The sequence below is a fragment of the Lycium barbarum genome, chromosome 7, assembly GCF_019175385.1.
Source record: "Lycium barbarum isolate Lr01 chromosome 7, ASM1917538v2, whole genome shotgun sequence".
NCBI classification, from domain to species: domain Eukaryota; kingdom Viridiplantae; phylum Streptophyta; class Magnoliopsida; order Solanales; family Solanaceae; genus Lycium; species Lycium barbarum.
In genome coordinates this window covers 83,840,085-83,865,375 of record NC_083343.1, presented here as the reverse complement: position 1 = coordinate 83,865,375, position 25,291 = coordinate 83,840,085, and the positions used below count along the sequence as shown (strand labels likewise).

At 35.6% G+C, this 25,291-nt stretch overlaps 1 protein-coding gene across 1 annotated transcript; it reads right to left on the bottom strand.

Moving 5' to 3' along the window:
• Positions 1-22,762: 22,762 nt before the first annotated feature.
• Positions 22,763-25,275, bottom strand: LOC132601560 (uncharacterized). The gene is made up of 4 exons (XM_060314641.1): positions 25,271-25,275; positions 24,965-25,181; positions 23,434-23,775; positions 22,763-23,203 (listed from the first exon to the last, which is right to left on the bottom strand). The coding sequence occupies exons 1-4, from the start codon at positions 25,273-25,275 to the stop codon at positions 22,763-22,765; spliced, it is 1,005 nt and encodes a 334-aa protein (XP_060170624.1).
• Between the last annotated feature and the right edge of the window lie 16 nt (positions 25,276-25,291).

The window sequence follows — 25,291 nt, the reverse complement described above, 5'->3', positions numbered from 1 at the left end:
TTTACTACTCAAAAATATCATTAAATCCATATTTAAGCTTCATCTTCTACTTTCTTCCCTCATCTATGCTATTCAACAACTAAATACTCTTAATAACATGAAATAGATGTAAAACTCACCTTTTATTATACAAGGATGAACATTCGATTGATTAATCTCACTTGAATGAAACTCCAACTTCAACACCAAACGAAATCTTGAATTCTACAAACCCTAGAGAATCTTTTCACACTTGATTCTCTTGATTCTTGGTATTTAATCTTTGATTTCTCTTGGGTTTTTGTAAATATGGTAGGGGGAATGTTCTAGAGCTTTCAAGACTTGGGGAAAATGTGGGAAATGAAAAATAATAACAATGGTCATCTATATATAAAAAGAGAAAACTCTGAAAAAATGACCCGACCCGATTATACAGACACTTATGCAGTCTGTATAACTTTATACGGTCCGTATAAGTGGTCGTATAATCCCACCTGGGACTGAACCTTCTCTGGAATGTTATATGGACCATTATACGGACCGTATAAAGTTATACAGACCGTATAAGTGGTCATATAACCCATTTTTTCCGAACTTGCTCTCGTTGATTCGTTTGAGTTCCAATCCTTGTGGAACCTTCTTGGCACTTATATAACACTTCATTAACCATATAAGGAGTCCTTTAGCTCTTCCTCAAAACATTACTAAATAAACATTAGCTCTATTGCTACGAAACCTTCCCAATCACAACTTACATTTCACTTCCTTCAACAAACTTAGTTCCACCGATTCATGTGACTTCAAAATCTTATGGTACGCAATTTAAAGCTATCAAATACTCTCCTTAACTTCATAAGGACTTCATGTTTACCTTGATCTCACATTAGTCTGTTCACAACGCAAGAACTCAAGATATTCTGGGATGTAACACCTAAATCCAGAGATTATACTTGATTTGGGCTAAAGTTTGATGAATGGAAGTTTGGGGAAATTTATACAATGTTTGAGGTGTTTGAAGAGGTGTTTTGGATGAAAATAAAGGGGTAAGCCCCCTTTTATTAAGTTCTAGAGTCGGGTTTCACCGACCTTGAAATTGCTCAGCGCGTTCATGCCACCTTGGGGCGTGATCGCGCTGAGTTGACCCTTGGTCCTTTGTGCGTTCGCACCACCTCTAGGCGCGTTCGCACAGAGCTAGTCCCTGCTCTGGCAGCCTGTCTTAAAATGCCCATAACGATTGATTTCGATGTCAGATCGTTACGCGGTTTGTTGAGTTGGAAACTAGACTTCCTGAACTTCATTTTAGGTTTTTGTTTCACTCCAAAACTCCTAATATACTAAAAGATTTTCTTTCTCCAAGTTAGACCAAAATTATCGTATCAAATCTTACCCAACTTTTCTCCAAAGTTTCAAAAACTCAATCTCGTTGATTCACTTGTTCTCCAACCCTTCCATGATCTATTGCATAAGCTTAAACCCTCATAATCATAAGATGAGCGCGTATGATCTCATATCTCCTCGACAGTAACTCCAATTTCCACAATTTGACAGCTAACACCTAGCGGATCTCAATGTACAAAAACTACAAGGTGTAACACTTACGTAGACTGCCTACGTATCCCTCCACAGGAAGTGAGACCCGTCTGTATTTAGTTTTATACATAAAAATTCTTTCTAAACCTATACTACCCAAAAGTTTTCCCAGACCAAGCTTGATAAGGGCTTCCTACGGATCCTTCCTTAGAATATCAGGTCGGACGTAGTTTCTTTTACGGATAAATAAAGAGGGAAAGGAGGAGAACAAACTCTGAAAAAATACAAGAGAGGATCCCCCCTCAAGTCTGAGCAAAAGTAATCTATTCTAGAGGTTAAAACAAGTTATTGTCCTTCAACCATTAGTTCAGCCCAAGGCCGAACTTCCTAATAGCAGGGCTGGAGCACTACCCAAATTTCCCCAATATGGACCTAATGTTCCAACTCAAACTTTAAGGCCTCGCATTCTTCGATGCCATGCCCTGGCGCTCTGGAGTGGAACAAACAAATCCTTTGATAACTTAATCCGCATAACGATGGTTTCCAAGCTGCTCTGACTGGATGGACCTTTTCATTACTTGCCAATTTCTAGATAATGCTGGTGTACGAGTCCTTAAAGATGGTGAAGTGGTAACGCCAAACGTGGGTGTCGAAAGTGATTCCTTCATTTGGAGTGACCGTGTCATGGACCAACAAAGATTGAGGTCCCCATAACTTGTGGATTATCTTGTCGTCGATCGTACTCACAATGTGGCACCCACACTCCTCATCTTATCTAAGATCTCTTGGCCTCGTATATGCTTTGGCGTGACACGGTAAGGAAAAGAAATGTCCTTAAGAGCGATGCCCCACCAAGTTGGTGATGGTGGACGAATGAGTTCTCGGGTTACGCATTTTAATCCTCTTGAGCCATAGAGGTGGCAGTGGTGGCCTCTTTGGATGGTCATGTTGGTTCTTGTGGGTCGGACTCCTCCTTGGGATCTTCATTTTCTTCCTCAAGAGTCTCAATTTTGACTGCCAAGGGTATGTAGCTTGGCGTCATTCTTTTGACCTTGTCTGATGGGCTTTCTTAGTAATATCCCAACTCTGTGGTCTCTCTTGGTGGACCCTCTTTTAAGTTGAAGATTTGGTCGACCTCCTTGATTTTGGTTTGGACCAATTTGATCTTTTCTTCCAACTTGTGAATCTTCCTACTGTACGACCCTTCTTCCTATCTAGCGGTGTTGCTTCGACTTTTTTGTTCATCCATTGATAGCAAGTCGACCTTTTTGGAGGTGCAAAAGTGTTAGTTTTTTCTAAGTTTGTGGCTTAGGTATTTTTTGAATTTTTCTTTGGATAGTAATTGAAACACGAGACCAACCAATTATTTAAATGAAATAATAGGAAACACATAAACATTTATTCACATAATCATGGAAAAATAAATCAGGCAAGTCGCATTCTAAAATAGTCAACCTAGTCGATTTGAAACATAAATATGCCACCATTTCCCCATAAATCATAATTTCATTAATAACATTTTCCCCTAAGAGATTACAAAAGATCATAAAAGCATAAAACTAAATACGGGTAATTCCCCGCCACTTGCCCAATTCAGAGATAAAATCAGTTGAATTGTCCTCCAGTGGATGATGATGGAGCTCTCTGAATCCTTGCCTTCTTGGCCCTTCGGAGGGCAGTCTGAATGTGTAGATGAGTCGATGTCAACACAACATCCATCAAAAATCCCTCGTCGGTGAAAGTCATCAAGGCAATGTCATCCATTGCTTTTGCCATTCGATCGTCAAGCTCCAATAGGCAGTCATGTGTGAAATCCAACTCTTGTTTCAGGTTATCTATGATAGTCTTATCGTACTTAATCTTTTCCAAATATTTTGCATCTCTATCGTCGGCTCCCCGTTGGATCAAGCAGGCCTTGATGTTGGCCTTGGAAGACTTGTCTTGGACACAATGGAAAAGGATAGGTCCGGGAGCAAGGGTGCCTCCCAAACTGTCTCAGTACTTGGGCAGGCACATAAGGGCGAATCCCTCAAATTCCCATAAGTGGTATGAATGTTTTCTCCCCTTGATGAAAACAGAGTCGGATATGAAATCGGCGAACATCCATTGTATGCTACCCACTTTGAGTCTGGAAAAAGTGAAGTCCCAACTTTTCTTTGTTTGTTGTCCTATGTTCGAGCAATGGTCGTGAAGGTCATCTTTCCCCGTTTGTCTGCTCAACTATTGAGTACCTCGTCCTTTACTAAATGCTTAAGGATCCACCATTGTAGAAGCAAGTTGCACCATTGGAAGTAATGGCAATGGTTTCGACACATGCTCAAGGCTCGGTTTATATCTGCAAGAATGATAGGGATTAGGTCAAAGTATTTGGTTTCCCCATTTGTGGTTATACCGTGAAAGATAGCATGGGTGATCGAAATGACTCGAGTGTCTATGGTTTGGTTCCTATATTTCGGCAATACCATACGTCCCAATAAGCAAATGGCAAAGGCCAATGGTCGCGTGTCTTCCCACTCGGCAAAGGATTTAAACTCTCCTGGGTGTTCTACAAATCATTATTTGGTCCCAAACCATTTGTGCAACTCTTTATAAGCTACGATTGGGACGAATATCCAATTGGCATGGGATAAGGATAACATTTTGAGGATTTGGTTAGGGTTAGACTTATACAGGATAAGGAGGTTTTGGTCGAGTTTCTTTCGAATTCTTAGTCAAGTCCCAATGTTGTCTATCATATCCTGAAGTTCCTCTAAAGTCGGGGCCATCTCTATGTCATCCCTAAATTGGAATACCATCTTCTCTTGGTCCCAATATCCTGTGATGATCTCAATCAAGTCCCTACACCCAGTCATAACCAATAAAGAGGGGAGATATCCTAGACACATAGTCACTTTGCTTTGTTCTTTGACGTTCATCCAACCCCATCATATTTTCAACATATCCGGTGCCTCGAGAACCATGTCGAATTTCAAGTTGGTGTTCATCTACAAATAGAGCACGGTTAATTCCCCAACCCCCATGGACAATGGTTTAGCACATAGGCACAAACATGTTTTCAATTAGCACATAATGGGCATGCGGTGTCGTTTGGGTCATAGACCGTTCCGACACAAGCTAATTCTCTTAATGGGTTTTAGATACGTCTAAAATATCCAAAACCCATATAGGTCAATCATGCGCTAGACTGGTAGGATTTGGCTTGTCTCTATCCTAGTTAAATGCTAGAGTGGGCTTTTCATTCTGACAAGAACTGGAGCGGACCACTCGGGGTGAACCGTTGTTGGCCATTGGACGACCGCGTACCAATTCCATGTTCAACTGTTCTAAAGAAAGGGTGTTTCAGTTTTTTTTAGTGAATGCTAGACCGCGATCTCATGTGTTCCCTTTGAAACCATACTTTTTTCCTGGAATATTGGAGTTTATGATATGAATATGCATGAAAGTTTTATTTTGCAAAAAAGTAAACAAATAAGCAAATATTCACTAGTTATATCACATTATATTGAAACCCTTACGGTTATGTTACACCTCGAAAATTTTTGCATCGTTTGCGTCGTGAGTAAACTAACGTAAGCTTGGAGAGGTCATGGAACCCTTATAAGGTTAAGGAATATTCTTAACAAGTTTTAAGAAAGTGTCTAAAGGTTCTGGGATCAAGCAAATCGAAGAAAATAAGTTTGTAGAAAATTTGAGAAATTTTGGTAGAATTTTGGGTCAACTTTAGAGACATATATCTCCTAGTATATCAGAAGTTTGGAGGTGAAACAAAAGCCTAAATTGAGGTTCATTGAGTCTAGTTTCCAACGCAACAAACCGCTTGTTGATATGACATCAGAGTAGAGAGTTATGGATGTTACAAGTTAGGCCGGTGGAGCATAGGCACGCGCAGCTACAGTGCGCGAACACGCAACTACAGTGCGTGAACATTCTAGGTCGGTGGAACCGACTTTGGCAAGTATAAAAGGATCCTTCTGGTCATTTTTCCAACTCTAGACCATTCCAAAACATACATACATGTTCCTACATGTCCATACGCAAATTTTGGTCATAAAGTGTTAAAGCTAGCCATCAACGAGGCTCGAGAAGTGTATAGGATTTTGTAGCTCTTGTTCTAAACATCAAATATTGATGGGACGAAGGAATCTATTGAAGATAAATAAGATTTCAAGCTCTTCCAACTTTTATTGAGGTAAGGATACTCTCTATTTTTGATATTATGAATGGTATTATGGAGATTTAGTTGTTAAGGCTTCGAAAATGCTAGTAATTGGTTGAGACATTGAGATAACATCGTGTGGTATGTTTTATGGAGTATTTTTGTATTGATGATGATGTGTTGATATTAGTGTTGCGATTGTTTTTGTTTTGTTGGTATTGCGATTGTTCTAAAAGGGGTTTAATTTGAAAGCTTAGGATAAGCATGTGACGATAAGCCTAATAATAATATGAATTCTCTTTAATGTAGATCTACGAGCTTGGGAGGATAAGCGTTAAGTAATAGGATACCAAAAAGGTATGTTAAGGTACCTTTCTTTCTAAAGGCATGATTCTTTTCTTATGAATCCATACATGCTTTCCATATCATCCTTATTCCCAAAAAGCTAGAAATTCATGATTCTCAAAGTTCTTATGATGCCAAAGATAGATGTTTTCTATGATGATAATGATGATGATGATAATGATGATCCCATTCTAGAGATTCCAAAGCTTATGCATTTGATGCTATTATGAGATTATTGAGCTTATTTCTTGATTTTCTTGATTTTATTCACTATTGTTGATCTCACCTTATGATAATTGTTCCTTCAAGGTGAGATATAGCGATGATGATTGTTCCATAATATAAATCGGAGGTTACCGACCTTATGTTATTCCGATAAAATAGTAACTTTTAATTGGGCTCTCATGCATCCTACTTATGTTATATATGGATATAGGATATGAGAAAAGATGACAGCGTTATATATGCGTATATTATATGTATATGGGGTATGGGAAAAGGGTGATGGTGTTATATACGCATAACCATCTAATCAGTTTGTATACTATGATATCGTCCCGGACGCGGGATATATGGGTAACAATGATGATATAATATATTTATGGATCAGGTTGCACGTTCTGCAGCACTATTATGTTATATAAATGTATGAGAAATTTTTTTTGTGAAAAGGCTAAGCATGCATGGTATCCGCCTAAGTGGCATTCAGATGTACAGGTTATCTCTTTATTTCATGTTATGTTCCCTATATCTTGTTATGTTGCTATTCATGCCTTACATACTCAGTACATCGCTCGTACTCACGTCCTTTCTCGTGGACGCTGCATTCATGCCCGTAGGAAAGCAGGGTGACGGATCTGATCCTTAGGAGCTTCATCAGCGGAGTCTCAAGAGAGCTGCATTTCTTTCGGAGCTGCAGTTTATGGTATTACTCTTTGTGTATATACTTGGGCATGGCAAAGTCCTGCCCTATCTTTATGGATTCCTATAATCTATGCAAAGGCTCGTAGATAGATATATGTAGCTAGATGTTCCTTAACCTTACCAGTTCATATTGTTGTATAATAATGTGGCAGCCTTGTTGGCTTATGTTTATGGGCACAATTGTTGATGATTATATAGAGATGTGCCATTATCCTGTAATATATGCCCTTACAGAGTATGACGCCCATGAGCTAGCTTTGTGGCCTACCTAGAAGTAAGTATGAGATGTATGTTCAGTGGTGCTCGGTAGGTTAGCTTCGGGTACCCGTCATGGCCCTCCGGTTGGGGTCGTGACAGGTTAGAACCTAGAAAATCCCCAACAGAGTCGCCATCAGTTATGGTTCACTTTTATATTTTCTATTTTTAGAGGTTGTGGACTCTTTTCGGATTTTATGTTGTTAGAGTCGCCACCTAATTTTATAATGGAAATTAGGAAAATCGAGATAAAAGGGTTTATTCAAACAAAGAAAAATCCTTTTAAAATAGATTTCGTGGTAAGAATTCTGGTGATCCCCCTAGGGAAGATTTTAAGTACCCTAGTATTAAGGATCCATAGAATGCAATTGACCTACAAGCTTCAATGTGTGATTAATGTGATTATTTGTTAAAATAATTTCTTGCAAAAATGTCATGCTAATCATAAAACTCCACTTTTGGCAAAAATATACTTTAAAGAAAGAAAAAGGTTGTTTTTCTTATGAAAAATGTATAGGTGTGTTAAATTCATTTCATTTCCAGACCAAAACACACTTAAGACTTTCTTTTAAGTAGAGTTACTACTAGTTTGGTCCCAATGTTATGATTTAGTCCTTACGATTTTGTATATGTATACAAGAAAATAAATGGAGTATATCTCCATTATAAAATAGTATAGGTTTTGAACAAATATAAGTAGAGAAAAGTGAGTTCACTTATTTAAATTTATTGAAGCTCAATTATCAACCATATACTACTCCAAAGCCATCTTATTCCTCAAATAAAGGTTTAAATGTATTTCTCTTTGTTTATTGGGCTTTGAGCCCAAAAGTTTTGAAAATCCCTTAAGTCCAAATAAGTTTAAGAAAAGGTCCATTTTTTTAACTAATCCAAAATCTTATTTTGTTTCAAATTTATACTAAAATGGGTCCAAGTTATAAAGTCAAAGATAATCCTCCATTTTTATTCATTTAAGGCCCAAAAGGGTAAAGCAATACAATTTCTAATTTTTTTTTTAAAATTATGATTGCCCGATTGGGCCATTTATTTAATAGAAATGAAAGACCAAAAAAACAAGAGTCTGGGCAGGCCAAAAAACGAGCCCAACCCAAATGCAAAACAAAAATAGAAACAAGAAAGAAACAAAACTAGCAATTGCCTAAATGAAACTTGTGCCCTAAATTTTCGGCTCTCTCTCTTCCTTGGAGGTGTTCTCCCTCTCTTTGCCGCCGACCTGTGACTGAAGTAACTCCGATGACGAAGATGCACAGCTCGTATTATCGGTGAGTGGCTCTGCTTTCATCTTTGGTTTTTATTCCTTTCCTTGTATATTCAACTGAAAATCCTTCTCTTTTTGAACCTGTATAACCTAAAATGATGTTCGTTGAGCTTGGTTTCACATCAAATTCATATGTCGATGTTGCATTGAAGATGTGTTCTTGAACTCCCAGATCTTTTCTGTTGTTCCTGTAGCTCCTCCGTTGCCTTTATGTTGTAACTTGTTCTTTTCTCCTGGTGGTTTGGTTGTATGTATATGTTACATACAATTTCTGATTTATTCATGGTCTAAAGTGGATTTAAGGCCCAAAATTGTCCTTTTATTTGATCTGAATCCTTTAACTTGCACCCACGTCCAAATTCCAGGCTTAACTTGAAAGGATTTTATTAAACCCCGAAATTACCCATTTTAAACCATTATCTTGTTCTAACTTCTAACCATGTCCACGGTAAAGAAAATCACTTTTGAAAGCTTTTCCCTAACTTCGACGCTATATTTTCTAAGTCCTAACCACCAAGTTTCAATATTTACAAGTATTCATTTACGTATTAACATTTATAAATACACGCATAAATGTAAATAAAAGAAGGGAAGCTGGCGGGCCTACCGAGCCCACCAGTTAATCATTTTCACCCATGGTTGGGCCTTTCAAATTTTTTCATGTTCTCGAACTCGATCAAGAAAAATAGTTGGGCCTCAGGCCCAATAGGATTTGAACAAGAAATAAGCCCAAATGACTCGCGATATTGATCATATGCAAATGCAAAGGGAGAAAAAAATTACCGTTAGAAGGTATCTAAACTTATCTAAATATTAAAAAACAATAATGAATATGCATAAGTGGATTTAGGTATGCCAATGTATATCATCAATTATACTTTACAATCATATGAGCCAAGGCAAGGCTCAAATGGCATAACAGACCCAAATATATACTGTCATGCAATTATAGCACAAGAAAACCCAACTTTCATAATCATCAGACTTTCCAGAGGAGGTCAGCCCAACTGCATGACAGACCCAACTTTCATATATATATATATATATATATATATATATATGAAAGTTGGGTCTGTCATGCAGTTGGGCTGACCTCCTCTGGAAAGTCTGATGATTATGAAAGTTGGGTTTTCTTGTGCTATAATTGCATGACAGTATATATTTGGGTCTGTTATATATATATATATATATATATGTATGGAATTCAGTAATAGATCTTTGGAAAGGAATAGTAGTAGTAGACTATATAAAAACATATAGTGATACAGACGCAGAAACAATGTATAAATATTTAGAAATTTTTTTAGGAGAATCAGCCAAAGCTCTATGGGAGCAAATCCATATAACATTACTAATAAAATACATACTTTAATTACAGGGGAAGACCCAAATAGTGGATTATTAGTACTACAGAGAAATGCGGTAATAAAATTAGAACAACTAAGCATAAGTAGTTGGTTTCATATTAAGAAACTTTTAAACGATTATTTTTACTACTGTACTATTAGTGGAAATGCGTTTGATCAAGAATTAGGTAAAAAATTATTTAATAAACTACCAGGAGCATTAGGAAGAGAAATAGAATATAGATGGAATAAGAGAGACGGAGTAGTGCAAAATCCTAATCTAAAATGGTCTATAGGACATAGAATACAACATATAATGGATATACTACAAGAGAAATGCACCCATATACAAATACAAAAATAGCTAATATGTCAATCTCATACCCCTATAAACTTATGGAAATACTGATGTACATATACATTCAGGATCCCCATGGTATACCTGAAAGATATACATAGATATATGACCCTTGTATATACTTAATGTATACTAAGGTTGTATATCATATATACTTCGGGGTATATCATAACTCAAACGGGTCAAAATAGAGAATAATCGACTCTGAGTAATTTCAAATGCAACAAAGAGACTTCGTCATGTTGTTCTGATATTTCAACCTAAAATCATGTTCAAAGGCGATCAAATTCTGGATTTAATCAAAGAACATCGGAGTATTTGAGCGTGATTTAGACAAATGATCAACAAACCAAATCAATCCCTTTTAATTAAAAAAGACTCATACTTTGGCCTAGGACAGGTAATCATGTAAAGTAAACTGATATGCAAAGCAATACACCACACTCTTGGATAGGCAGCTTAAGCATACACGGGCAAGCTGTTAAGGATACCGATCATTATTTCCTAAGTGGGGCATGTTCATTGTTTAACCTTTCATTCATTCTAAAGATTTCAATACCAAGTAGTGTTCTACACATGCTTACTATGGAACATGACAATAGGCTAAGTATGGGATGCAGTTAAGGCTATAATCTAACAAAATCAAAGCCATATTATGCATGAGAAATGCTATTGAAGTACCATCAGACAGTTATGTAAGCAATGAAGGATCAAAGTAGCTTAAGACACTTTATATACTAACACCGATATGCTCTTTAACATCTAACAGGAAGGGGTAATCAACCTAGCTGTCATGTGATAAGCTAATTCAACCAATATACATGTCCTCCCAAACTAAACAGGGGTATTAAGAGGGTGAACCAGTTGAAAGAACTCGGTAAGAACAGGAGATATTCAATATTTCAAAGATTGAATATATCAAGACACAAAACACACAAAACCATGATCCTTCTCCTATCGTATCATGTTTAGGCTAACTTAAAGTATAAATCAATTTTTGATTTTAAGCAGGAATTGTCTAACCCTATTCATGTGGTCCTAAAATATATCTAGGTGACCCAACACAATCACAGATAACCATATTTCTACTCACACAAATCATACTAGTAAAATCATATCACAATCTTCATTGAACAAGTACTAACAGTGCATTTATCATGATGAAAAAACTAAGTATGAATCTACTACTGCCTATATGAGCATCAGCAGTCATCTATCATAGATAAAAAAACTAACTTGCTAAATATGAATCAAGTAATGATAAAGCATGCTAATATAATACATGACAAGACCTAAATAAAAATTACCAGACAAAGGCATGCTTAAATCAAACTAAGCACACTAAAAACAACACTTACAATTAATAAATAAAATAATAAAAACTCAAAACTAAATAACCACATAGCTAACTCTAATACAGTCTAGTCATACAAAACTAACAGATCAAAATCCAGTAACATATGAAGCATGCATATAAACACATAACGAAAACTCTAAAAAAAAAACACTAAGGAAGGAAAATTCCTCTTCTTGGCGTAGCCTTGATCGAGAATGGAATTCAAGCTCCAAATTCCCCTCAACGTCAATACTCAGCCACAGAAAACAAAGAAATTTTTTAGTCTTAGCCAAAAATAAAGATTTAGGTTAAAGTGTCCAATTCTAGTCGCTCACTTTGCTTAAAACCCTAGTTTCGAGTTTTGTTGTGAATACGTGATATAATCGGTGTGTTGTGTCGAAATAGGGGCTCCTTTACATAGGCCCCAAAAACCCCAATTCTCGATGCACCAACTAATGTGGGATTAAGAAAAAAATTTGGAAATTGTTCCCTCAACTCAACATTTAACGGCCACGATACAAAAATTGACCCACAGAGGGTCAGATTTTGAGTATTTTTGTGAACTCGATCAGTTCTTTATGAACCAATGAAATCCAAGGGTTCAAACGAGTTGAGACAAATCCCATTAATGGACTTGTACTCATTTTGAGCGTGAAATATGAAAATCAAGAGAGAGGGTGAAGTAATACCGTGTCTAGTTGAAATTTTTGGTGGAAGGAAGACGGAGCGTTAATTTCTTGCTTGATCCAGCCATGCAAGGACTGAAAAAGGCTCTGTATACCTGCTAATTTGCCAAATGGCAAAGATGGCGCAGGAGAGAGATGATCGCCTTGTGGAGGTGCTAGGGTTTAAACCGAGAAAATGCCAAAAGGGACGTTTGACTTATAAGCCTCGTCGTATATATTTTGTAAGCTGGGCCAGGTTTGGTCCCTATTTGGGCTGGACTCAACTGAAAACCAAAGGTATAGACGGGCCCAAATAGACATACCCCTACAACATATGTATACATGGGTATACATATATATTCGTGTATACACGTGTAAATAGGGAGATGCAAAATGACACTTTAATGAAAATATCCAAAATTGAAAATGCTTATCAATTGAACACTTCAATTACGACCAAAATTTAACTAATTAACCAATCAATCCACTTAAAGACACACCAAATTGTACAAGAAAACTAAAATTGCAAAATTAGCCTTAATGAATTGGGCCATGAAATGGATTGTTTTAATTGAGACTATAATTGACTAATAAATGATTATTTCAATTGTAGCCATAATTAACCACTAGTGAGCAATTTTCAACTATAACCACAATTAAACATTTAACTAGTTATGATTAATTTGAGGAATTGCAAATGCCAATTAGTTATGCAGAAATTTAAAAATTCAGTAGTAAAATGATTATTTATTTAATTAATAATTTTTTTAATTAAACGGAGTACAATACGTGTCAATTCTGACACTTGATGTGACGGTTTGCATTTTCGGGAGCGGAGTTAGAGCTCGGAAAAGCTACTTCGAAATTGTTGGTACTCTTTCGGTCTTTGTTTTAAAAGAGTCGCCACCTAATTTTTTGGTAATTAGGAAAACAAATTTTGAAGGGTTTATTCATACACCGTGAAAAATTCTTCCTAATCCAAAGTTCTAGGTAAGGGTTCTGGTGATCCCCTAGGGAAGGTGTTAGGCACCCTGGTATTGAAGATCCGTACTATACGGTTGACCTTCGAATTCCAATGTGTGAGTATTTGCATGAACTATTTATTTGGTGTTTTATTTCCCGAAAAAAGTCTGTCATTTGGCATATCATTTTTTTAAAAAGAATTGAATATATTCCCTTTACATATAGTGTATTTAGGTTCAGATTTATAATATCTGGATACAATTGGTTCCTTTCATATATAAGGATAATAGTAATTTTTGTACAAAAAGTCTTTTAAGAGTATGGGATAAATAAATTCTTGTTCATGCTTGACTCATGTCAATCCGTTTAATATGTTTTTCAGAACGTCCTTATCTAAAACTTTACATTTATAAATGGTTTGCACGGATTTAATTTACAACAATCTAATTACATAATCAACTAACTTTTGGACTTGGAATTTATCTTTTAAAAGCCAAATGTTTATAAGAAAAATGTTTTTGACATGGGCTTTGGCCTAAACTTATGTTCTTTTTCCTGAAAAATCAGTTAAGGTCTGTTGGGTTTTTGGCCCCAAATCTCTTTTTTTTCTTTAATTACTGGGCTCAGCCCAAAACATGTTTTTCTCTTTATCTTCGGGAAAAAAAAAGTGTTAAGTTGGGCCTAAAAATATGATTTTTAGATTGGGCCTTAGCTCTCAAAAAACCTCAATCTTTTGTTTGAATTAAACTCAGAAAGCATGTGTGTTTTGGTGCACGAATATACTACATATGCATAAATTCAGAAATCGTTTTCTGTCTGATTTTTTAGTCCAAAATAAGGAGATTATTCCTGGCATTTTAAAGCATATCATTTGCGTGCATTTTGAAACCTATTTTTCTGCCTGGATTAGAAAGAGCTTCTGAAAATTTGAATTTACAACTAGGAAAAACATTCTTCTAGTTTAAAATATGAAACTAATCGTTTTCATTCCTTTACTGATTTTAGCCATTTTTTATTCTTTCAGAAAACATTTATATTAATCCGGTTTTGAAAAATCACACTGGGGCCTAAGGTCTAACTAAACGACATATGTACCGTTCACCTAAGATGCCTAGTCTAAACCATAAACGATTCCACTAATAATGCGAGTTTTGTTTTACAACATACAAATACAATACTTTAATCAATAAAGGAAACTAGCATAATGAAATTTAAGGAAAAAGAGGGATAGGTTAGGGGTGTACCAAACCCCCTAATGGACCATTTTTACCCATGATTGGGCTTTCATGTCATTCTCACCCATGATTGTGCCTTCAATAATATTAGCTTCCCTTTTCTAATCTTGGACTTTAACAGTTTTTTGAAAGAAAATTTCCTATTGGGCCAATAGGCTTGTTAGACTCCGGCCCAAATGGCCATGCAGTACAAAGAGGGGAAAAGGAAAAGGAACCAAATTGGTCTATGTTTTCTGAACCTATTACTAGCATAATTATACGCAGTGCACAACTAAAGGACCCGATCATACACTATTGGCTTCACTGAAACTGCAACTCATACCATGCCAATGGGAAAAGGTTGTCATAACCCTTATTCCTGACGCCGCACAAGTTCCAAGGGATTTCACGAACCCCAGGCAAGCCTGGACATCATGGACTTTAACAGTTTTTTGAAAGAAAATTTCCTATTGGGCCAATAGGCTTGTTAGACTCCGGCCCAAATGGCCATGCAGTACAAAGAGGGGAAAAGGAAAAGGAACCAAATTGGTCTATGTTTTCTGAACCTATTACTAGCATAATTATACGCATATATCCCATTTGATTACAAGTGCACAACTAAAGGACCCGATCATACACTATTGGCTTCACTGAAACTGCAACTCATACCATGCCAATGGGAAAAGGTTATCATAACCCTTATTCCTGACGCCGCACAAGTTCCAAGGGGTTTCACGAACCCCAGGCAAGCCTGGACATCATGGAGTGTCTTGACCTAGCCCCCAAACAACCTCCAACTTTCCAAAACCAGTGTTGCCGTAGTATACAATCATAGCCCCAAAGTTATACAAAAGCATCATCACATAGGAAGTAGTTTAAATACAAGCAACATTAAAAGTAAGCTCAAAATCATGGCAAAGAAACTGAGGCAGGTATTGTAATGCTATGATGTATAAATAACATAACAACTTTCAAATACTTAGTCAATTGGTGATACAAGCAAACCATCCTCTTTTACTCATGTACACATGCTATCTATAACTAGCCCATTCCCTTATATACACATAGTATACTTATGATATACACATGTGATGTGTATACCAAGTGTATATCATATGTATATTCCTCTTCCTTTTCATTAACCTATACATATTCTAGGTATATCCGCACTCTATGTGTTTAACTTTAGGCCTCAAGGTCATTTCATTTACTTAATTAATCCTTGTCCCTTAGAACGGTGTTCAAGGACAAAAATAAAGCTAATTAAAGTCTAACTTAACTCTTATACACATCAAATAAATGATTCATCAACTTCACATGTTAGCAGACCTCATGGCAAGAAGTGGGAATTGTTTAATGTAAACACAGTAGAAGGATGCAGACAAAGAGAAAAGATTCTATAATTTATAATCATCAAAAACAGGATTGGAGCACCAAGAGGTCTGAACTAAAACAACATTAAATAAACTAAGATTGTACAACTTTATATTCCCCGGGAGACCACAAAATGAACCTTTGTTCTAGTCAAACAGTAGTAAGAGCACATTCACAACAAGATTTCATGTAAGTTGTCACTTGAAATAAAAGGGAGAAAGGACCAGCTATGTATGTCTCCAAGTCTCACAGGAAAAAGAATGGCATAAAGTTTAACACAATTCTTAGCAACTCAGGATTTTAACTCCTATCAGGACACTTGTTATCAACACTCAACAGCCTTAAATCAGTCCATTTTCCTTAGAAAAGAAAACAAAATCACCCTATTGAAGTAACCAGTTTCCTCTTTTTAACCTCTTATGTTCCCTCTAGACATTTAAGCAAGTTAAATTTTCCACCCCTTTCTATGTCCAACCCTTTGATAAAATGGTGAGATTTGAGGAAGGCCAATACAGCCTCATGACAGGAATGCCCCATATGGTCCATAGGTTGTGTCATGACACCCCTCATTTGGAGGGTAGGTACTATGAGTCAAGCTAGGCTTAACTCTTCCCTGCCCCCTCTTTGAGGTGTCTTGAAAAGACCACCCTAGGCCAAGTGGTTCAAACTGCTTTTAAGAGTACTCACAATATCCCCAAATAACAACATCAAACCAATTTCAGGCTATCACTATTCATTTCTTAAAACACAGAGTCAATATTCAGTTATTTTATTCCATGGTTCTAGAGATGATAGGATTTTAAACACACCAACCGCATAGAATCAAAACTTACTAGGAAGAGTACATCTTTACCTATTCAATCCAAATTTACATTACAAAGCACATTAAAGTCTATTGCAACAGTTCAAGTTCAAAAAATAAGGATTCTCACCAACCTTTTGTTAAATAAATGCCTTTTTCCCTAATTCAAATTACGTCTAGTACACAACACACAGAGGTCCATACATAAATGTATCATGCAGGTTTTTAGACTTATTCATTCTAAAACAAACAGAAAAGCAAGCAAGTTGAACTCTGAAACATGAATTCAGGTCCTGATAGATACCTTTCCCTTTAGAATCTAGTTAATAGCAATTTTTAGTCCCTTTAATCATGGCAGAAGATGGGACAGGCCCCCACCTTTTATTTTAACTTGGTTTTAGATAGCATAAAGTCTCAAGGATCTCACAAGGCATGATAAACTTCTTCCTAACCAATCCTGAGATCCTTGTGAATTCCACAGTCATGCGAACATGGTTTAGGAGACAAGGGAACCTAAGGGTCCTGAAAGAGAAACAGGATCGGGTGAGGTCATCACCTCCCCATCCCTCTCCCGAGTATTATTTTCAGTAAAAAGGGATTAAAGGCCCCACTGGTCACTACCTCTAGTTTGTGTCTAAGCTCACCTTTTACTCTCCCAAGGTAACCTCAACTCCCTTACCTTATCCTTATGCCTAATGGCAATCACTAAGGCCTTGTGGTCAGGACTAGTTTGACACTGCCCTTAAACCAAATTTCCTCTAAACATCTAGTTGGCCACATAAGTTAACAATTCTAATCAACTCAGGCTATGGTCTCAAACATGTCAAAAGTTATTTGAATTCCTTTTAGACATTGCTACTTTGGAAAGATTTGAACATTTTAATCATTTAAAGGCTTAAGTTCAGACTGAGAACCAGCCTTTAGACTCAAACAACTCCCTTTCACCAGTTGTTGGTCATTTTCAATAGTCAAGAGCACATCAGGACTCAATTATCCTTTTTAATCCCCTTAGACTTCTTTTGAAAACTCAAACATGAATTAGACATGAAAAGGGAAGGGTCTGATAACTTGAATGTCAGGACTGAACTCTGTTCAAATGAACAAACATGACACACAATCATCCTAGTTGTATATAGGTATCCTGATTCATTTTAGATGATTTCTACAACTTCATGGACCTACATTAGCTTCTAATGAACCATTTAGGAACCTGTTACTAAATGAAAGAGCCTTAATCCTAACCTTCATTTTGAGACTTCTATATCATATTCTAGGGTGTTGTTGCTTCAAATTATCTTTAATGTATAGCATACAACCATTCAAAGTTATTGCTGACTGATCCAAACATATTCAAGCAGACATGGATAGACTCAGACCCACACAAATGCAAACAGGCCCTTCTTGACCTTACTCTAATGCCTTAAAACACATCAAACACTTCTATAAGTATGCCTAGATTCCTTAAACCTTATTGCAGTCCAATCATGATCCTTTATTTTTTATCCTAATTATAACTCATGCTTTCTAATTGACATAGACAAAGCATACAGACCTATGAAAGCAAATTGGAGAATCAAATTTGACATAGTCTCATCCAAGAAAAGAGCAACTGCCTTAAATAATTTAAAATAGATCATCATAGTACTTATCATTCTATTACATTCAAATAGGATCAGCACTGATTTAAAGGTTCACTAAATTACTATTATGACTCATGTAATCATATTCTTGTCATGTTTAAGGTTTGAAGCAGACAAACATGAAATTTCAATCATCTAATAAAACACACAACAAGCTGCTCATCCATATCTATATCAACACATTGTCTAAAACTCATGCATTCAGTTTATATCAGCAACTTATTTACTGATGTTAAACATGCACTTTGAACATAAGGAAGTAATCTCCACTTCCAAACAATCTAATGAACCTTAAACATTACCTAAACAACACATTGCCACTTAGTTGAACCAAAAGTAATCCAACAACAAACTAACATCAAACAGGCTACTATCACACAAACTAACTACTAAATAATAATAAAATAAGTAAAAAGGATAAAATGTTACCTTTTTAAAGTGCAGCCGTGGTAAAATCGAATTTGAAAGCCCTTTGCGCTTCTAAATCCACACTCAGCCACACAGACTCGAAAACAAGAAAGAAAACAAATTTTTAGAACTCAGGAAACCTCAAACTAAGTCGAAGTCTTAAAAATTTTTATACTTAAGAGGCTTGAAATTCAAAGTTTCTAGGCCCTTTTAATTTTTCCCAAATTTTACCGACCTTTTTCCCAAACTCCCTTTGTAAGAGGGTTCGGGTTCTATTTATAGAACCCCAAAAATTGTTCAAACCTTCCAAACATCGATGTGGATAAACAATCCTTCCCAAGAATTGAACTTAGAAAGCCAATTTGTGGCTTAAAACGACTTATCAACAGATGAACGGCTAGATCTGAGCCTTATTCGACTTGATCCAAGACCATTCATCCCCAACCAATGGAAATCAAGCAAATCAACAGAATACAACAAAAATCGAACAATAATAATCAGTTTTGACTAAGTAATTTCAAAGAAAAAAAAAAGGAAATTGTTACAGATTTTGGAAAGACATAGGTAAAAGCAACCTTTGAATTAATTCTTTGCACATAAATAACACTGCAAAAGTTGTGCACTTCACACTTGCACTGTAGTATTTCCATTTTTTGGACGAGAGAGAAGATAGAGCAGGTGGCGATTAGGGTTTTTACGTGGAAGAGGAAATTGAAGAGAGAGGGAGGACTTATGGGTCGTTTGGTGTGAATAAAATTTAAAGGGGTGTACCCTCTTATCTGATATGAGACTGGGCCGGGTCGTGCAGGAGAAACCGAAGACTTCGGTTGAACGTCCGGCTGATCCAACAGAGGTATATATTTTTTTTTAATGTATTTACCATTTTTTACTCATTTTTATATGTTATTTTTAAAAAAATATAATTCAGGTATGATGAAAATTTGGGATTTACTGGACTTTAAAATTTTATGTATTTGATATTAATATGAAAAACAGTAGTGTCATGTGTTTTTTATGTACTGTTTGTTTGACAGCATGACTGTTCACTGTTTTCCTTATGTATTTGTTTAATGGTTTGGACATCCTCAAAAAATAGTTTCTCATGTATTTATGTATTTAATATAGTTTTTTATCTATTAGATTCATGTATTTTATAGACTTTTGGCCTGTGTTTTTAATAAGGAAAAGGGTCTTACACCGGATATTCAAGTTGATATTGGCAATGAGAGTGGCCATATGATGGAATCTTCAACCGAAGAGATTGCAGAAGGAGGTGATCTTTCAGGAGAACCGAAGACTTCGGTTGAACGTTCGACTGATCAAACAGGGATACATACTGTGGAAGAGCAAAAATGTTCTGATGATTCAAATAATTCCGAGGTTCGAAATAAACTTATTCTGATTCAGCCATTTTTTCTTTTTTAAAATGTATCATACAAGTGACTGAATAATGTTTTTATTTTGTATTTTTTGAGTAGGTGATCGCACAGGTGCTAGCAAATATAGCAGAATCAAAAATGGCTAATGAACAAGTTCAAGAGGGAAAAACCAAGGAAAACACCAGCTCAACTGTCTTAGAGGAACCCCAGGCAGTAGTTTTTAATGCGCAGCCGTTGTCTCAGTGGTTGTTGCCTGATGAGTATTTACCAAGCCAAACCCCAGGGAAAGAAATCATGTTACATCCATCAGTCACACGAGCTACACGCCCCAGTAAATACAAGTCTTCACCGTTTGTGACAGATTTTGGTATATATCTAATTTTTAATTTACTTGTTTGTTTTTTAATACGCAACTGTTAATGTTTAAAGACCAAATACACAGGTAGTAGTTCGGGAAATCATCATGTTTATGTGTTTGATAAAAAATATCCATTCCAGCAAGATCCCATTACGGGTCCACTTGATGTGCAGATTGTGGATGAATACTGTATTTGGCTTCGAAACAATCGGCTTGTGAGGCACGATAACAAGTATGTTTTTATCCCAGTATTACATATAGTGATTCCGCATGGTTTTTGTGAATAATTTGATGTATTTGTTTGTTTTGTTGCCGCAGAAAGAACTACAAAGACCATTACAAAAAAAATGACAGTTTTTGACAATGGAGTCAAATTCAATTTTGGCATCACAACTGTCAATGATAAGAACTGGTTTTACCTGTTACCGATGGATGGTCAGCTTTGGAATGACGAGGTGATTTTATCAGCAATGAAATTCACCTTTTGTTACTAAAATGTTTCTATGTATTTGAATGTGATCTAATTGATGTATTTTTTACAATTCCAGCACTTTGACGTCGTTTTCTATTACTTTCGGAAGAAAGGAAAGTATGATAAAAGGAACAATTTCAGCTTCACCACTGTTGACTGCCTATTCAAGCAGATAATTGATGTGGTCCACCACGCATATCACAATGTTGAAACCCAGACAAATGTGGCAAATGAAGAGCAAGTATTGATTGAGTATGTTAAGGGCCACAGGCTTATTGCCAATGTCCCGTGGCATACGATTGACAACGTGCTAATACCGGTGAATATAAAAGAAGAAAATCATTGGTTATTGGTACTCCTTTCATTCAAGGACAGGTATTTTTAATGATGAATTAAATATTTTATCATTAGTTTCATTCATTATTTTACCGCTGAATTCTTTTTTTTTAAATGTACAGGCGTCTGTATGTTTACAACTCGTATCAATCAGCCGGGCACAACGCAATTGTTAGGAATGAAATAAAAAAACTTGCTACACTTCTTCCACATTTCCTACATCTGGCTGGATTCTATGTAAATAAAAAAAGCATAGATTTGGTGAAAGACCCAGCATATGCGGATAAGGGACAGATCAATATCCTTGAAGTTGTCTATTTTGAAAATCTGCCGCATCAAACTGTTGGTAGCACGTAAGTAGTAAACATATATTTTTAAAAATATCATAGTGTATCAAATACATGATATATCCTATCAATTTATTATTCTTCTAAAATACATGAGTTGTTTGAACTTGAAATACTTTATTTAGAACTTGAAACATATATTTTCTAATATAAGTTCTTATCTATTTTTTTCATTTTTTTTATTTAGGGACTGTGGTGTCTTCGTGGCAGCGTATGCTGAGATACGGTGCACTCTTATGGGACTACGTTGAACGCAATGTTGCTGACAAAGCCAAGAGTGATAATGAAGTTCCACCAAGACCGATTAGGCCAGTAATCGATTACGACAATGTAGATGCAATTGATGTTTGATAAATACTATTCGTGCATTCGATGTTTTTTGTCCTTTTTTTCATTAGAGCAAACAATCTGATGTTTTTAGATGTATTTTGACTGATGTTGGATAATTATCATTTAACCAAAAAAATCTCAGGGGGTTTATGTTCCATATGTTTGATGTACTTAGTTCCATATATTGTCAAATATATCTGAAGTTTGGAAAAAATACAGTAAAATGTGACATCATGAATCTATAAATACAGTTATTCACCAGGTTCACAAAATATGTATGTTTAATTCACCGGGTTCACAAAATACGTATGTTTTAGTAAAGTTTATTCATTTTTGTTTTAGTTTAATAAACACATCTTACGTATTTGACATGACCAGCACAACTATATGATTTCAATAAAAATAAATACAAAAATTAAATAAACTTCATCAGTTTCGGAAACAATACGTACGTTTTTATACCACATATGTAGTGTTATGAGGTTGAATAGACAACGCCATTTTCTAACCGGAACATGGGTTGCCTTTTTTTTGTGTTAAAAATACATGAACATTACCGTGTAATTTCAGACACTAGGATCACAAAAAACATGTATGCTCTATTACATTTTATACAATTTTCAGAAGGCCAACAAATACATAATGTTTAGTTGACATTACCAACACAACTACGAGCCTCCAATCCAAAAAAAATCCAAAATAAAAACAACTTTATCATTTTTACAGCTATAATATGTATGTTATTTTACCAAGTACGCAGTATTTTTTGAAGTTGAAAAAAACACCATATGTATCGGGAAAAAATTTCAATTAAGATCATTTTGAATGGGACATTCATTTCATTGCAAAAATTTCTATAATACTACAACATGTGTCAATAGAAGTTTTTGACACAAGTGTTCAAATACTTAAATAACCAATCTATCTTCGCTAATAAAGTTAAATGGATAGGAACACAAGAAAAATTCACTTCCTCAGAGGCTCAAAACTACATGAACGTCTGTTGTGCCCAAGTTGTCCACAATTACTACAAGCATGTTTGCTATTTCCAAACAACAATTCACTTAAAGGCTTATCATGCCTCTTCTTTGGTCTACCAGCCGGTCTCTTGTATCTTGGTGGAAAAACCACATCCTCCAAGATATTTTTGGGAATGTTCCATTCACGCTTGTCGGGTAGAGGATCCACAGGTACATCATATGTCTTCAACACGGTCTCCGGTTTGAACAAATCAGAGCAATAATCATCAGCAACCAGATTTTTCTTTTTAATGACTGCCCATGCATGCGGGCAGGGGATTTCATCTAGTTGAAACATACGACAACTGAAATTTTTGCTATTCAAATTAAGAATGAATCGCCTTCCTCCATCATGTACTGTGTACACGAATTCGGTTGACGGTTCTACCTGAAAAAATAAATATTACATGTATTTGTTATTGAATCAATCAGAATTTTAAAATAAATGAACAGACCATTAAACAAATACATATCAATTTTCAAAGAATCATGTAATTTACATTAATACTAATTGTTCATGGATACCAAATACACATCTATATAATGTGTAGAAACACCAGATTAGTACAAGTACAAGTTTGTCAAATAAATTATAACAAGCATTAAACTGAAACATACCGTCATTCGTAGACATAGATACTCGTTGATTGATAGCATCTCCTGAAACTTTTTACCGAGTGTAGTGAACTTGTATGTTCCATTTCTCCGGTTATTGTAATTCCATCTCCCAAACATCCTTCTAACTTCTTCGAGAAAGTCATATATAGGCAGTTCTCTAGCTACTAGAAGATGTCGGTTAATGCACTCTGCTATGTTAGAAGTCATTGTCCACCCTCGGTTAACAGATGCATACAATCTAGCCCACTTGTCTCTACCAGCCGATTCCAAATACTCTGCCACGCGCATATCTACCTTTTGAACCTTTCCCATCAACTCATCGAAATCATCCTGCGCGTATACCTTTTCCATGGAATAAAAAACAGGACTCAGCACATTATGGCTCTTCTTGTATTTTTTACATACATTACCCCACAGATGCCAAATACATGCATAATATGCAACTTCTGGATAAATTCTACAAACAACCTTGTTTATACTTTCATGCCTATCTGATACGATACACATATTCTCTCTAATTCCATATGTTTCTCTGAAACGCTAAAAAAACCACATCCATGATCTGTCATTCTCAGAATCAATCACACCATATGCTAAGGGAAGTATGTTGCCTGGAGATATAGTTAAGAAGAAAAAAAAATACATTTTGTATTTGTCCAAAACAGATAAAATATATATTGATGTAATAAATTTTTGCAATGAAATGAATGTCCCATTCAAAATGATCTTAATTGAATTTTTTTTTCCGATACGTATGGTGTTTTTTTCAACTTCAAAAAATACTGCATACTTGGTAAAATAACATACATATTATATCTGTAAAAAAGATAAAGTTGTTTTTATTTTGGAATTTTTTTGGATTGGAGGCTCGTAGTTGTGTTAGTAATGTCAACTAAACATTATGTATTTGTTGGCCTTCTGAAAATTGTATAAACTGTAATAGAGCATACATGTTTTTTGTGATCCTGATGTCTGAAATTACACGGTAATGTTCATGTATTTTTAACACAAAAAAAAAAAGGCAACCCATGTTCCGGTTAGAAAATGGTGTTGTCTATTCAACCTCATAACACTGCATATGTGGTATAAAAACGTACGTATTGTTTCCGAAACTGATGAAGTTTGTTTATTTTTTGTAATGTTTTTTTATTGAAATCATATAGTTGTGCTGGTCATGTCAAATACGCAAGATGTGTTTATTAAACTAAAACAAAAATGAATAAACTTTATTAAAACATACGTATTTTGTGAACTTGGTGAATTAAACATACATATTTTGTGAACCTGGTGAATAAATGTATTTGTAGATTAATGATGTCACATTTTACTGTATTTTTTCCAAACTTCAGATATATTTGACAATATATGGAACTAAGTACATCAAACATATGGAACATAAACCCCCTGAGATTTCTTTGGTTAAATGATAATTATCCAACATCAGTCAAAATACATCTAAAAACATCAGATTGTTTGCTCTAATGAAAAAAAGGACAAAAAACATCGAATGCACGAATAGTATTTATCAAACATCAATTGCATCTACATTGTCGTAATCGATTGCTGGCCTAATTGGTCTTGGTGAAACTTCATTATCACTCTCGGCTTTGTCAGCAACCTTGCGTTCAGCGTAGTCCCATAAGAGTGCATCGTATCTCATACACTGTATGTGTGCATCAATGACATCTGGAATCCTTTCACCCGATGTCAAATACTGAGCGTACACTGCCACGAAGACACCACAGTCCCTAAATAAATAAATAAAAAAAACAGATAAGAACTTATATTAGAAAATATATGTTTCAAGTTCTAAATAAAGTATTTCAAGTTCAAACACCTCATGTATTTAGAGGAATAA

Coding starts and splice junctions, on each gene's coding strand:
- LOC132601560 (XM_060314641.1), bottom strand. Junction 23,776..24,964: donor ACAATGTAGATGCAATTGAT/GTTTGATAAATA, acceptor TCCATGGAAAAG/GTATACGCGCAGGATGATTT. Junction 23,204..23,433: donor ATCTATGTCTACGAATGACG/GTATGTTTCAGT, acceptor TTATTTTTTCAG/GTAGAACCGTCAACCGAATT.